We start from the raw sequence: 15,245 nt of genomic DNA, 5'->3' as shown, positions 1-15,245 counted from the left end.
ACACACACTTAATAACCAGTATTTATTTGGCCAGTTTTCAAAGTAAATATTTCTTGTGTGTGTTTCTGGGGAAAAAACACTCCCTCTCTCATCACTCCCGGCAGCTGTTTTTAGTAATTTTGCCTAGCAACAACTGCATTAACTAAAGAATATGCGTGAGGCATTGCTAGATAAAGTAGATAAAGATAAAGAAGATAAAGTATAGTTCCGGCTTCAACAATTGTCAGGGTTGCTGAAAATATAATATTTAAATCTTTTTATTTTCTTTGATGACAAATATCAAACTCATTTTAAGCAGTCTGACAAAATTACAGGGTTAAAATTGTGACAGCCATGAATTTAGGCTAAATATGGTTAATCAGCTGCTAATAGATGAAACGTTTGCCTTTTGTGGAATAATGCATCTGTTGAATTGCTTCCACAGGCTTTCTCTCATGTCTTTAGCTCTCAAGCAATAAATAAGTGGATTAATCATTGGGGGCAAAAGGCTATACAGCATGATTATTACTATTCGCATGTCCGCACTAAATTGGATGCCAACATTGCTGGCTAAATACACAAAACATCTTGGTAAATAATAGAGTGAGATTATAATCAGCTGAGTACTGCAAGTGGACAGAGATTTAATACGACCCTGTAAATTTGCTATCTTAAGTACAGCTACAATTATCGAGCAATAGGAGAACATTACACATGCCAGAGATCCTAGTAAAACTAGCATTGCAAACACTAAAGCGGGAAATCCATAAAGGGCTCTGTCAGTGCATGCCAGGGTAGTTATGCCAATATGATCACAGAAGCAGTGGTTGATGATGTTTGAGGCGCAGTACGGTAGAGGGTAAGCTCTAATCACTAACATTAAAGGGGCTGCTTTAGCAACAATCCATCCTGTAATACTGAGAATTAGGATTGTGGAGTTTTTAAGAACAATGGAATAGCTTAGAGGATGGCAGATCGCCACATACCTATCTAAAGCCATCAGGAAGAGAATTATAGAATTCATTGTTCCAAGATAGTGAACAAAGTACATCTGGACAAAGCAAGCAGTAAATGAAATGGTTCCTGAATTAAACCAATACTTACTAATAATCTTAGGTAAGGTGGTTGTGCTAAAAAGGATGTCACATGTACACAGATTTAGAATTATATAATACATTGGCTTATGGAGACTACGGTTGGTTGCAAATAAAAAAAGAATTGTAACATTGCCTGTTAAAGTTAAGAGATAAACTAAGAACAATATTGCTGAGACAAGGCCTTGGTACTCTGGATAAAGTCCAGGAAATCCAGTAAGGATGAATTCAGTCACAGTGCTGCGATTTAACTCCGGCATTATGAAGCTGAAATTTCACTGAAATGGAAACATGAGGGTTATGAGTCAACACTTAAACATCATATCAAACAGTAAACACTAGAAGTCCAGCAATATAATTTATTTATCATTAGTTATGTAAAGCATAGTTCTTTCTTTGTCAACCAGTATTACATTCAAATCAATATCAATTTCTACGACTCATTCTTTCAAGCTTACCTTTCAAGCTTGTCATGCAGTTTGGCAGCATGTTCTGCAGAGTCAGTTGTTAATTCAGCTCTTAAAAACACTTTGGGAAGCTTGCCTTGTGATGAAGGTGCATATCCATCTACTCGTATTCCTTGTGGATCACCAACTCTCCTGTCACTCATTGTGGGAACTGTTGGATCTCTTTAAAGTTAAGAGTATACAGTCTGCACCTTCCAAATCTAAAGAGTGAGAATCAGTTAGGTAAGATATGCATCATTAACAAAACAAACGTTTAGGTTAATGTCAACTTTTGTCTCATCAGTATCGTATTCCTCAATTGTTGCTAATATTTTAGTTTTCACCAATACTTCATATTTAATAATTCATATTTAACTGTTACTACATGCTATGCATAACAGAACAATCATATAATTTCACACCCCATTATAGTTTAGAAAAACATTAATTTAATAATGCTGATGCAACATATGTCCCACAGGCGTAAACAATTGCACTTGAACAAACCCTGAAGTATTAGTGAGGAGGGAGTGTTTATGTCCCCAGTGTTTAATGGTGCTCTCTCAGCACACAACAAGGGGTTAATGTTAGAGGATTGATTTACATTGTAACGTTACATACCATCAGGTTCAGCATGACCTCCGATAGCTTGTTGGTTATTGAGTCCAATGGCCCTAAATCGTTGGACAATGTCTACCCGCGGTAATTATTACTACTTATAATACGGGCAAATGAAATCCAGCGTTGTAATTGGACTATTCATAATGTCACTGGTAACCATATAATCAAAGCAATAAGGCACTTGAAGCTGTATTCCGCTGCGCATCAGGCCAAACAACACCCTGGAACTGTTAACATTATTGGACAATAAAGTAAAGCCTCTCGTACCTTATTGATTAAATAAAACACCAAAGAAACTGTTTCTAAACACTGGTCTTCTAAACACTGAGCAATGATTTGTTATCTGTTTAGGCGGTCTTAACTTTAACCTCAAAAGGACCTGATTTTTATACACCTAGCCTAGCAGCTATCTTAGCCTAGCGGTGTGCAAAGTAGTCTGTTTGCCACTGATCCCCCTTCTGTTTGACACGCGGAGGATTTCCTCTACACAGTTCTTTGCTGTATGTCGCACCTCTGTTTGTTTTTACTTCCAACGCAAAAAGCTCTCTCAGTCTTCAGTAGGGTGGCCATTTCCTTCACGTCAAAAAGGAGGACACTTTGCATACACAGGGACACGCAAGCTGATATTTGTTTGGTATGATCCGGTTTTAAATTTTACTATGATTTTCCACCAGATTACATAGAGGTGCATACACATACCACATAGCTAATAAAAAATATACAAGATACAGCTCATGACAACGTGCCCTTCCAATTCAGATTACATAGGTCTAATAATATTTTTTATCCTAATTAACATGAACAGGACTGAGTTGTATGACATTCTGACGGCAGGACGCCCCCCCGGTTACTTCCAAAGTAAACAAAGTTGCGTTAACTACGTTAAAATATTTTATCCCATTAATCACGGCCACATTCATCGCATAGATGGACGCGTTAATGTTGATAACCCTACTAATTAGCTTTCCCTGCACCTGAAGATTCTCAATAAAACCATCTCTGTGGTACTTGGGTAGCTTACTGAGTAAGTGTTCAACACGAGAGCAGCAGTTTAGCTCCATACCATTAGGTCCCTCTAGGGAGGGGGTCTCAAACTCTGGCCCGCAGGCCAAATCCGGCCCGATGAGGCGTCCGGTGCGACCCGCCGGGGGGGTACCGACTTTGGCGTACTGTGTACTGTTCGCCGGTCGGACCGTCAGCGCTGCCCCCCGTCGACCGTACCGTTGCCGGCAGGACCGTCAGCGCCACACCCCCCCTCCCCGTCAACCGTAATGTTCTGGCCCGCGTTCGGATCGAAGTGGGCTGCATTTGGCCCTGGCCGCACCTGATTTGAGTTTGAGACCCCTGCTCTAGGGAGAGCAGCATACTCACGAAGAGGTGGACTCGTAGGGCAAAACTCTGGAAAGCATCACCAGGCTTCACATCTGGGGTGCTATCTCTCTTTCGCGCTAGCTGGTGTGGCTGACCATACTGTACCTGCACGACTTGCAATGATGCTGAGTATTTCGATAGTGGCGGCAAGACTGACCGATCGTCTGCGCGTCGGTCAGCTTAAGATGTTCGAGTACCATGTGATATTTTGTACTTTTTAGACAGTTCTGAATGAGGCTCAAGCAGCTTCAGGTTAGAAAAACCATTTTCGCTGTCAATGGAGAAGTCCTGGATTTGGGGTGTTGGCCCGTCATAGGGAGAGCGGTGTGGCCAACCGGGCGGTACGGGATCCCAGTCTGACCTGATTACTGTTAAGTTGACCAAACTGAAGACACTGATTTAAACTCTATTTTAATGTACGTCAGGCTGTTTTTTGCACAGTAATAAAATCAAACTATATGTTAAAGTAAACAGAGGTGTCGTGAAAGTATTGAGATTGTCCAATTCAATATCTGAATTGTTTTCCCAGTGCGGCCCTCAAAGTGGACAAGGTTGATCAAAATGTATTAATTTCAAAATACTGAATAAATACTTTAGTCAATAATAAGGAATGATTACTAATAGTTGAATAGTCAATCATGTTACGTTAGTCAAACAGAGCACATTTGTACATATGTTAATACTTATGTAACATTTAGGCTATAGTGATTTAAAATAGGAATAATATAGTGTTAAAACATCCACGGTGAAAATGCTAGAATAGTAGAACAGAAACTTGATCAGCAGTATTTATTTTACCGGTGGTGCAGTGAGTATCTTTTGTGGAAGTACCTGGAAAAGAAAAAAAGTACATTTCTGTGCTGTGCGTTACAAAAGACAATGTTTCTGTTAAGAGGAAGAAGGTAAACGGTAGTATAAATACTACAAATTACTACTACCTCAACATCCAGGCAGCCGTTTTTGTTTTGACATGAAACATTCTAGTCGTCCCAAACAGAAAAAGGCTAAATTGGCATAATTAAAAAACATGATGAATGTATCGCTCTATAATTTGTTAATTGATGAAACTTGTGTCTTTTGTGGAATGATCCGTCTATTAAATTGCTTCCACAGGCTTTCTCTCATGTCTTTAGCTCTTAAGCAATAAATAAGTGGATTAATCATTGGGGGCAAAAGACTATACAGCATGATTATTACTATTCGTATATCAGCACTAAATCGAATGCCAACATTGCTGGATAAATACACAAAACATCTTGGCAAATAATAGAGTGAGATTATAATCACCTGAGTACTGCAAGTGGACAGAGATTTTTTACGACCTTTTATATCTGCTATCTTCAGTACTGCCACAATTATCGAGCAATAGGAGAATATTATAAATGCCAAAGGTCCTAGTAAAACTATCATTGCAAATACAAAAGCAAGAAACCCATACGGGGCTCTGTCAGTGCATGCCAGGGTAGTTATGCCAATATGATCACAGTAGCAGTGGTTGATGATGTTTGAGGCACAGTATGGCAGAGGGTAAGCTCTAATAGTTATGATTAAATTGGTTGGCAGGGATAGAACCCATGCAGTAATACTGAGAATTAGGATTGTGGAATTTTTAAGAACAATGAGATAGCTAAGAGGATGGCAGATCGCCACATACCTATCAAAAGCCATCAGGAAGAGAATAAAGGAATTCACTGTTCCAAGATAGTGAACAAAGTACATTTGGACAAAGCAAGCAGTAAATGAAATGGTTCCTGAATTAAACCAATACTTACTAATAATCTTAGGTAAGGTAGTTGTGCTAAAAAGGATGTCACATGTACACAGATTTAGAATTATATAATACATTGGCTTATGGAGACTACGGTTGGTTGCAAATAACAAAATAATTGTAACATTGCCTGTTAAGGTTAAGAGATAAACTAAGAACAATATTGCTGAGACAAGGCCTTGGTACTCTGGATGAAGTCCAGGAAATCCAGTAAGGATGAATTCAGTCACAGTGCTGCGATTTAACTCCGGCATTATGAAGCAGAAATTTCACTGAAAAGGAAACATGGGGGTTATGAGTCAACACTTAAACATCATCTCAAACAATAAACACTAGAAGTCCAGCAATATCAGTTATTTATCATTAGTTATGTAAAGCATAGTTATTTCTTTGTTAACCAGTATTACATTCAAATCAATATCAATTTCTACGACTCATTCTTTCAAGCTTACCTGTCATGCAGTTTGGCAGCATGTTCTGCAGAGTCAGTTGTTAATTCAGCTCTTAAAAACACTTTGGGAAGCTTGCCTTGTGATGAAGGTGCATATCCGTCGACTCGTATTCCTTGTGGATCACCAACTCTCCTGTCACTCATTGTGGGAACTGTTGGATCTCTTTAAAGTTTTAACCTGCCAAATCTAAAGAGTTAGAATGACTTACAAAATAAAGTTTTAGGTTACCGGCAACTTTTGTCTCATCAGTATCGTATTCATCAATGGTTTCTGGTATTTTAGTTTTCACCAATATTTTTTATTTAACTGTTGCTCATGCACGAAATACTGTGCATGCTGTGCATAAGAAGGAACATTCCTATCATTTCACTTAAGCAATAAGGTACGAGAGGCTGTGCTGCGGATCGGGCAACAACACCCTCGTACTGTAACATTATTTGATGTTAAAGTACTGCCTTAGGTACATTATTGCTTGCTCATAATACCAGCGATATTCTGAATATTAAATAAGATGCCTTTCAGCACAAAATAGTTGTAGCCACAATACGTTGTGTATTGGATTTCACAATGAGAAAATAGTCCCGTACGTGTTGCTGTTTCTATGCAACATTACTAACTCTCAAGCTCAAAAAGACAACACGGTCGCGCAAAATCTAACTTTTGTTTTGAGTGCACAGTGATTTGGAACGCTCAGGTCAATGTAAACAGGTACTGTACATTATGGCTCATTATAATACAGGTAGATGAAATCCATCGTTCTGATTGTTTGAGAGTAAGTCACAGGGGGGTTGGGGGGGGGGGGGGGGGGAGTCATGTCATCTTAGGCACACAATGCACAGCTATGGAACTGAACTGTTGTGCGCTTGCTTCCCATCAAACTTTTTGCCTTTGATGAAAAGACTTAGTTCATTCGTTTTTCTGAGTTCCGTCAAATGACTCGTATAACGGAAGGTCCCACAGAACTCTTCGCTAAACTTGACTCTGTCCATCGGCTCACATAAATGCTCCCCTTGGCAGCTGCGCAGAAGTCTATTCAAATATACATAGACAAATTTTCTCCTTCTTTCTTCCTCCACAGCATCTGGTTGTTCCACATTTTACTGTTTTGACTTTTGCATGCAGCGCGATAACTTGGTGACAGATGATGAGATAGAACCAATGGTTTTGAAAGATGGATGGATGGAGTTTATCATTAATGATTCGATCTGACTATACTGTCAGTGTTGCATAGCATACAGTATACAATTTGCCCGACTAGAAATGGAAACAGTTTGCGATGTCAAAATAAAGTGAAAATAAATGAGAGCGTCTTAACAATATAGTCTCTGTCCATGAAGAATTCACAACAGCCGTCCCCAAACTTGAGCAGCAAATGTGTAATAACAGGAACTATCATCCTTGAACACAGGGAGCTTGATCAGACGATCAAACGTCTTGTGTAGACCTTACCGTTCACCAGGACATCCGGCCTGACTAGGGACTGTCTTACAAACTTTCCCGATGGGCCACTGAACTCTGGGAAGCGGAAGGTTGCGTAGAGCTGAACTCCTTCAGTGTTGTACCTCTACGTCTTTGTCTCTAAGAGGTTCATGCTTCTTGGTCCTCACAGAGGCGGACTACCATTTTTCCCAGTCTGACCTGATGGCAGCTGTATCTCATGAGCTGGAGATGACTGATCTTTAGAAACGGATAATCTGCTAAAGTGCTGGTAATAATGAAGGTACTGTAGCATAATGAGGCAGGCCATAGCTGGTGGGTGTGAAATACCACTTGTGGTGAGTAGTAATGTTGTACGTCTGGATAGTCGTAGGAAACTGCTGTAGGCTCTCGTACCGCAGCAGTACCAAGCAACTGTCCATGTACTTGTCCTGGTTTTCTTTAAAAAAAAATAGTTAGCTCTACTGTTGGAGTTTTGTACACTGTTCAAAAAGTGTATATGTACATACATTGTAGATTTCTGTATAAAATCAATATTCAATATTCATACAGTGCATTGGCAATATAGTATTTTGTTTTGCTCATGTTAATAAAGCTGACGGAAAGAGAGAAGGGATCCATTAAGGCCTTGAACAGCTCTGAGCACAGCAGAGTTCGTTATACGGATATATTTAATAAAAGAAAATGTCTTTAAGTTATTTAAAATACCAGTAGAGCAAAAATAAGGAGTTGCCTACTATTTTCTGTCAGGTGGAAAGAAAACACAAGACAGATATGTTAACATGAATTCCTCACCTCTTAATTGTGGTAGTTAAGTTGACAAAACTGCACTAAAGACAGTGATTTGAACTATTTTTTATGTACTTCAAGCTGTTTTGTGGCCCTGAAGGTGGACAACGTTGATAAAAAAAAATCTTTTGAAATACTTCAGTCAATAATAATTATTGATCAGTAATGGCTGTTTTAGTCAATCATGCTACCTTGGCCAAATACAACAAATTTGTACAAATGTTGCAACCGATGTAACATTTACAGTCAGTAAATATTATGGTAAGTCAAAGTGCTTGCTCTAAAAAACTACTTAAGAAAAAAAAATTTAAAAAGACAATGATCAGCAGTATTTATTTTACCGGTGGTACAGTGAGTATCTTTTGTAGGTGTACCTGGAAAAAAAAAGTGCATTTCTGTGCTGGGCGTTACAAAAGACAATGAAACATTCTAGTCATCCCAAATAGAAAAGGCTAAACAGGCAGAATGGAAAAACATTAATGAAGGCATCAGTTTATCAGTTGTTAATAGATGAAACTTGTGTCTTTACTGGAATGATCCGTCTATTAAATTGCTTCCACAAGCATTCTCTCATGTCTTTAGCTCTTAAGCAATAAATCAGTGGATTAATCATTGGGGGCAAAAGACTATACAGCATGATTATTACTATTCGCATATCAGCACTAAATTGAAGGCCAACATTGCTGGCTAAATACACAAAACATCTTGGCAAAAAATAGAGTGAGATTATAATCAGCTGAGTACTGCAGGTGGACAGAACTTTTTTACGACCTTTTATATTTGCAATCTTAAGTACTGCTATGATTATAGAGCAATAGGAGAACATTATAAATGCCAAAGGTCCTAGTAAGCTAAACATTGCAAATAAGAAAGCAGGAAACCCATACGGGGCTCTGTCAGTGCATGCCAGGGTTGTTATGCCAATATGATCACAGAAGCAGTGGTTGATGATGTTTGAGGCACAGTATGGCAGAGGGTAAGCTCTAATAGTTATCATTAAATTGCTTCCCTGGGATATAACCCATGCTGTAATACTGAGAATTAGAACTTTGGAATTTTTAAGAACAATGGGATATCTGAGAGGATGACAGATTGCCACATACCTATCGAAAGCCATCAGGAAGAGAATAAAGGAATTCACTGTTCCAAGATAGTGAACAAAGTACATCTGGACAAAGCAAGCAGTAAATGAAATGGTTCCGGATTGAAACCAATACTTACTAATAATCTTAGGTAAGGTGGTTGTGCTGAAAAGGATGTCACATGTACACAAATTTAGAATTATATAATACATTGGCTTATGGAGACTACGGTTGGTTGCAAATAACAAAATAATTGTAACATTGCCTGTTAAAGTAAAGACATAAACTAAGAACAGTATTGCTGAGACAAGGCCTTGGTACTCTGGATGAAGTCCAGGGAATCCAGTAAGGATGAATTCAGTCACGGTGCTGCGATTTAACTCCGGCATTATGAAGCAGAAATTTCACTGAAAAGGAAACATGGGGGGTTATGAGTCAACACAGTTAAACATTTAACATGAGTTAAACATCATCTCAAACAATAAACACAAGAAGTCAAGCAATATCAGTTATTTATCACTAGTTATGTAAAGTATAATTAATTCTTTGTCAACCAGTTAAGTGTATTACATTTAAATCAAAACAATAGAAAAATAAAACTTGGTATGTGTAACTTAAGACTTGTGCTGGATATGGACTCAACCTTTCAAGCTTACCTGTCTCAGTTTGGCAGCATATTCTGCCGAGTGGGTTGGTAATTCAGCTACTCAAAACATTATGGGAAGCGTGCCTTGCGATGAAGGTACATATCCACCTCCTTGTATTCTCTGTGGATCACCAACCACTCTCACAATTTTTGGCTGCTTGAGATTTCTTCCCGTTACAGGAAAAGAAACCTCCTGTTGCTGATAGTAAGAACATTTGAAGCTCTGTAAATGTAAGACTATAGAGTCTACACCTGCCATACATCAAGTTTCATCAAGCACAATCATACCCATCTGTTACAAAATAAACGTCTTCATTAATGGTAAATGTTGTATCATTAGTATCGTATTTGTCAATGATTGCTAATCTCTTGCTTTCCACCAATAATTAACACAAATATGTTCAGACGGAAAATACTGTACATGCTATGCATAGCAAGGAACACCCCTAACATGTCAGATATCACTGTGGTTGATGTTGATTAAATCAATTTAATCATGCTAATGCAATGTATGTCCCAGAGGACTAAGTGCACTAACCCCAACTGGCTACTGAGGAGGGAGTGCTAATATCCCCAGTGATTAATGGTGCTCTCTTAGCACACAGCGGGTTATTCATTTGACGGGATATGTATTTTGCGAAAATTGTAGTTTCATGATTTACATGGAAAACTACATATCAGCAGAGATTGGTCTGGGAATCACCCCCATCAGCCCGTGTTGTTTCTGTCTCAGCCACGTTAATTAACCAAATTTACTAAATTGCCACTAAATTGAGCACTTTTGAGTAATTGGTCTTAGGTGGTCATCACTACAACACTAAAAGGTAGAAGAAGTAGCAACTGCAAAATGAGTGTGAGAAGCCTCATCTTCGCAAGTAGTACAAACCAATATCCATTTCTAACAAGAATCTCTAAAGATGGAGGCAAAAACATAAAACTAATGTCAGGTCAATCAGAAAGCCACTTTGAGGTTTTACACCAACATACTTCAACAGTATAATGAGTAGATATATTAAGCTGATTACTAAATTCAGATTGCTGTGAACCTGTTTAGAGCCCTGCATGGTCACACTAAAGAGCTACTGGCAGTGTTGCCAACAAATCTTTCGGGAAAGTTGCTAGAAGCAGGTGGATTTTTTGCTAAAAGTTGCTGATTGATGTTGTGATGTCATTGCGTGATGATGTCATTATGTAATAATATAAAACTGCGTCATTACATAGATTACACAATAACGTTACTTAAAGTGACAGTCCATCTTGGCAAAAAATATGTTTTGACATTTGTTAGTTTTGATGTATTTGTTCATTATCACATATTGGCATTTGTAGGGTTAGGGTTAATATAAACACATTTTATAACAATTTAACAATTACACATTACACATTATTGAACAATTACATGTTTTCTTAAACCTAGTAGTAAATCTACACATTTTGAACAATTATAGTTTTAAGCGGTCTATGCAACCAAACTGATCAACAATTATAGGTGCCAAAAATACGTGCCTTTCAGCATTTGAGTCACTTCACAAAAGTTGCGAAAAGTGTCAAATAAATTTGTTCCTAGGTGCTGTTTGAAAAAAAAAGTTAACAGGATGGCCTGAGAAGTTGCTGGACCAGTTGTATTGTTGCCTTACAGGCTCCAGTTCTTGGGATTTCACAATAATAATACTATAGTTTATTAATGGAACTTGATCCAGTTGTCAATTAACATAACAAATGAATTAGTTAATAACTTATTAAATAGGTACCTTGATAGTGAGAGAAAGTAAGTAGTTCAACAGAAGATGTATGTGACACAATGTCTGGGGAAATGAACATTGCATAAGACTGTTTTGAGAAGAGAATTCACTAAGGTACAAAGACACACAAAACACAGACAGACCTACACACGCACACTTTAATTACAATAACGTGGCACTAATTGGCTTCATCGTCCAAGACATTTATGTTACAGCTTCTAACCGTGCTGATTTCTTTTCAATAGTACATTTTTCAAACTGAAATTGAAAACTGAAATTAAATCTAATGTCATGACCCTACCTCTCACTTGATTGAAAATAATGATGGGCAAAAAATAATTATATATATGCATACACAAGAAGAGCTAGAATAAGGATAAGGGTAACACATAGGATCAGTAATATTAATCAGGGATAAGGGATCTACTATTCTTGGTCATTACCTCACTGGAGTCATCCTCGGTTGCTTTGGAATTAAATTAAATGCGTCCATTAGTAAGCAAGGATCGCTAATTGGCATTAGCATTAGTTTCGGTCATCTCCCGCGCATGCATGATGTGACGTCATTTTTTTTATCGATGGAACGTGATGTACTGGTCAAGATTTCTGCATACGAGGATACTTAAACAAACTTGTCATTTTGTACACTTGGTATGACTGCAAAGCTGACACTTTTGGCTTCAATGTTCCCAATTGTATGCATTTGTGGGGAAGTTGTTTCCCACAGTTTTAACTTTTTAACATAGTAAGTTCATTTAAAAAAAATATTTGTCACAGTATAATAGGACCTATCATAACTTCTGGATAATCACAGCCTCATAAAACTTCACAACCAAAGACCTGGGTCATCAAGAGAATATAGAAATTCCCATATTATGTTGACAATTAGCTTTTTTCAGTACAGAAATCACATTTTTACTAATCAAGTAAAAATTCAATTCTTACACAAGAGCGACGGTGGCGTACGTAGTAGAGATGGTACGCTGGGAACTGCAAGTTTTGTTGTTCAAACCCTGGCTGCTCCTGCGGACCGTGTGGTCCGGTATAGACACCTGACCCCTAACTGCTCCCCGGGCAACATGTAAAAACCATGGGTCAAAAATGCAATGCCGCTTTGGATAAAAGCGTCAGCTAAATGACATGTAATGAATTTGACTAAATTGTTGAAGCTGCCATATGCAAGCTCAAATTAGCTGCAGTCAATATCCACCTAGTCCGGACAGTGGGTCTTTCTAACGAAAGGTTTCTGTTCCTTGCTTGGTTCAAAGGTTCATTTTAAACTTAGAAGAGAAGATGGAGATGGTTTCTTTATTGGTTATGGCATTTCATCGATTGATTGCCATTAGCTATCCCCTCCAGTTGAACAGTTATTCAACAAATGTGTGCCATTTTGCCGTGACATTCTGTGCATGGTTGCTTGTGTTTTTTTGGCTTTGTTCCGTTGCTGCCTGCTTCTTCTTTTTTATATGGGCAGTGGTTTGAGTCAATGGTAACAGGTTATTGACAGTCATATTAACTCATGTGGTAAGCCATGTGTAGCAATGTCGGGAGGACGACCAAATAATCTTAATTAATATACGAGCAACGCCACCGTGGGAATTTCACCCCCGGAATTAATGACATGGAGCACCTAATTATGGTCAGCAACAGGACACAGATTCGAACAACACCGGCACTAGACGTGATTCCATTATACAAAATTATACGTTTATTTATGAGTACATCGTTCTTAAAAGACAGTCTCGAGACTAGTGATATGGTCTATAACTTGATACACGATTAGACCAAAACAATGAAAAATGCTTAAAAGTCATCCATGTTACAAAAAGAAATAAATCAAACCAGGAAAAGGGGACAGAAGACGGAGGGCTCGCTGGCAGAGATGACTCCTGAGAAAAAGGTGGGGGTGGACGGTCCCTAATGTCACAGCAAAGAAAACCAAACAAAATAAAAGAAAACCACACAGCTGAATATATGATGAAGTAATATAAATCAAACGAAGGGGACCGCCACCACCAGGCTCAGTCAACCACTCTTACCAGCAGCCCAAGAAACTCCTGTTCCTTAAATAAAGAAAGAAAACAATTAATAAACACAAAATATCGGCCACGGGGCCCACACACTCAAACAAAAACAAAGAAAAGAATGATTAATTCACAAAACGAGTTCAGACAGAACAGCAGTGGAGGGGGTTTCCGCAATATCTTGTGGGGCTTGCCTCCGCAGGTGATCCGCTGGTCAGCCGTGCATCAGGCCAGTGCCGCTTGGCTGCAAATTAACACATCGCTTAAAACAGCTGGCCAGAGCAACTGCAATCACAGTACAGATGAGACAGCCTACCGTCGGAATATGGTGTCACACTTGAATACACCAGGCTGGAGAACCACGCTCTTTCAAGCCAACTCAGCCGACAAGCTGGTGAGTACCGTTGATGGCACAGAATGGGAAGTTGCCACACCAGCTTCCTGCAGGCACGCTCCCTCAGCCGCAACCTCCAAACCACGGCTGACTATGCAGACAGGCGCATCAGCTACCACCAAACAATGCCCAACAAATGATATTACCCTAACTTACCCAAAGCCCACGAATGCCACGACCAGGTGAGTCTCACAGGAGCCCCCAAGCAACCATTATACCCCCGAGAAGCGGAAAGGAAGACCCACCACAGGTAGGTGTACTGAAACATATACTCTCCAGGGGAGAGCCCCGCCCTGTGATCACAACGACGGGGAATAATTGTTTGCAGCTGGGTATCCCACCGTGATTGGAGGTGCATAGGTGGCAAGCCACCTGAGTTAGACCAACCCACTAGACAGGTAAATTGAAGTGGACTGAGCCACTCTGTCACATTTACCCCCAGCTTTTGCATCGTCGCCCCGGCGATGAACCTACGGGACGGGGGGGGAAAGGTCTAGAGGTTAACACCAAGGCCGATGGAAGGCCACCTGAACATTGGACACAGCCCTCGGCGGTTCAACAGGGTTATTGTCAAAGCAACCAGCAGGCCGTGGAAGATGATGGACGTTAGGGTGCCTGCCAGCAGTGGACCGACCAGTCCGACGAACAGCGGGTTGACAGACACCGACCGGTTCTGATGGAGATGGACAAGTACTTAGTGTGTCGGCCGGGCCCTTTGCCAGAGGCGCATCAAGGACAGGCAAGTCCTTCGCCACAGCGGGTCCCCTAGTAGTTGGGTAGCCGGTTCCAGTGGTTTCAGAGACCATGACCCACAGATCATCATCGCTGGAGGAGTTACCCTCCGTTACTGTTGGTAACGGTGGTGAAGGAACGGGAAGGGCCACCGTAGCAGGCCCCACTTGAGCCTTCAACATGTTGCGGTGCACATTCCTCAATCTCTCCAAATTGTCTACCGGTGCAATAGTATACACCGGACCCTCGCCATGAGGCGCTCTAAGCACCTGATATACCACAGAACTCCAAATGTTGTGGATTTTATGACGGCCCCTGACACTGTTGTCTCTCATATAGACAAGCTGTCCCACCCGCAATGGTTCATCATGGACCCGCTGGTCATACCGCTCCTTGCGGCGACCAGCCGCTGCCAACAGACGATCATGCGCCCCCTCAAAAGCCATTCTAAGTCTGGCCTGATGCTCGACCACCCAATCCTGTACTTTCCCGGGTACAGGGTCGCGGACCCGACCCAACAAAAAGTCAACAGGAAGCCCAGGGTCGCGGCCGAACATCAGGAAGAACGGAGATTCCCCTGTTACCTGGTGGGGCGTGGTGTTATAACAGAACAGGACCTGCGGAAGACATGACGTCCAGTCATGCTTTCGTGAAACTGGAAGCGTGCG

At 40.2% G+C, this 15,245-nt stretch overlaps 3 protein-coding genes across 3 annotated transcripts; all 3 read right to left on the bottom strand.

Moving 5' to 3' along the window:
- Positions 1-358: 358 nt before the first annotated feature.
- LOC120826436 (olfactory receptor 2AT4-like) lies at positions 359-1,408 on the bottom strand. The gene has a single exon (XM_040188724.2). It carries the CDS (start codon positions 1,331-1,333, stop codon positions 359-361), a length of 975 nt encoding a protein of 324 aa, XP_040044658.2. The 5' UTR covers positions 1,334-1,408.
- Positions 1,409-4,555: 3,147 nt separating this feature from the next.
- On the bottom strand, positions 4,556-5,533 carry LOC120829426 (olfactory receptor 10A6-like). Its single transcript, XM_040193506.2, has one exon. It carries the CDS (start codon positions 5,531-5,533, stop codon positions 4,556-4,558), a length of 978 nt encoding a protein of 325 aa, XP_040049440.2.
- Positions 5,534-8,453: 2,920 nt separating this feature from the next.
- LOC120826443 (olfactory receptor 10A6-like) lies at positions 8,454-9,428 on the bottom strand. Its single transcript, XM_040188736.2, has one exon. The coding sequence runs from the start codon at positions 9,426-9,428 to the stop codon at positions 8,454-8,456; it is 975 nt and encodes a 324-aa protein (XP_040044670.2).
- Positions 9,429-15,245: the final 5,817 nt, after the last annotated feature.

The sequence above is a fragment of the Gasterosteus aculeatus genome, chromosome 1 (assembly GCF_964276395.1).
Source record: "Gasterosteus aculeatus chromosome 1, fGasAcu3.hap1.1, whole genome shotgun sequence".
Taxonomy (NCBI): domain Eukaryota; kingdom Metazoa; phylum Chordata; class Actinopteri; order Perciformes; family Gasterosteidae; genus Gasterosteus; species Gasterosteus aculeatus.
This window is presented reverse-complemented; position numbering and strand designations above follow the sequence as displayed.

What these genes read in the sequence shown, in the direction of transcription:
- LOC120826436 (XM_040188724.2), bottom strand. Translation starts at nt 1,333, where the DNA reads ATGCCGGAGTTAAATCGCAGCACTGTGACTGAATTCATCCTTACTGGA.
- LOC120829426 (XM_040193506.2), bottom strand. Translation starts at nt 5,533, where the DNA reads ATGCCGGAGTTAAATCGCAGCACTGTGACTGAATTCATCCTTACTGGA.
- LOC120826443 (XM_040188736.2), bottom strand. Translation starts at nt 9,428, where the DNA reads ATGCCGGAGTTAAATCGCAGCACCGTGACTGAATTCATCCTTACTGGA.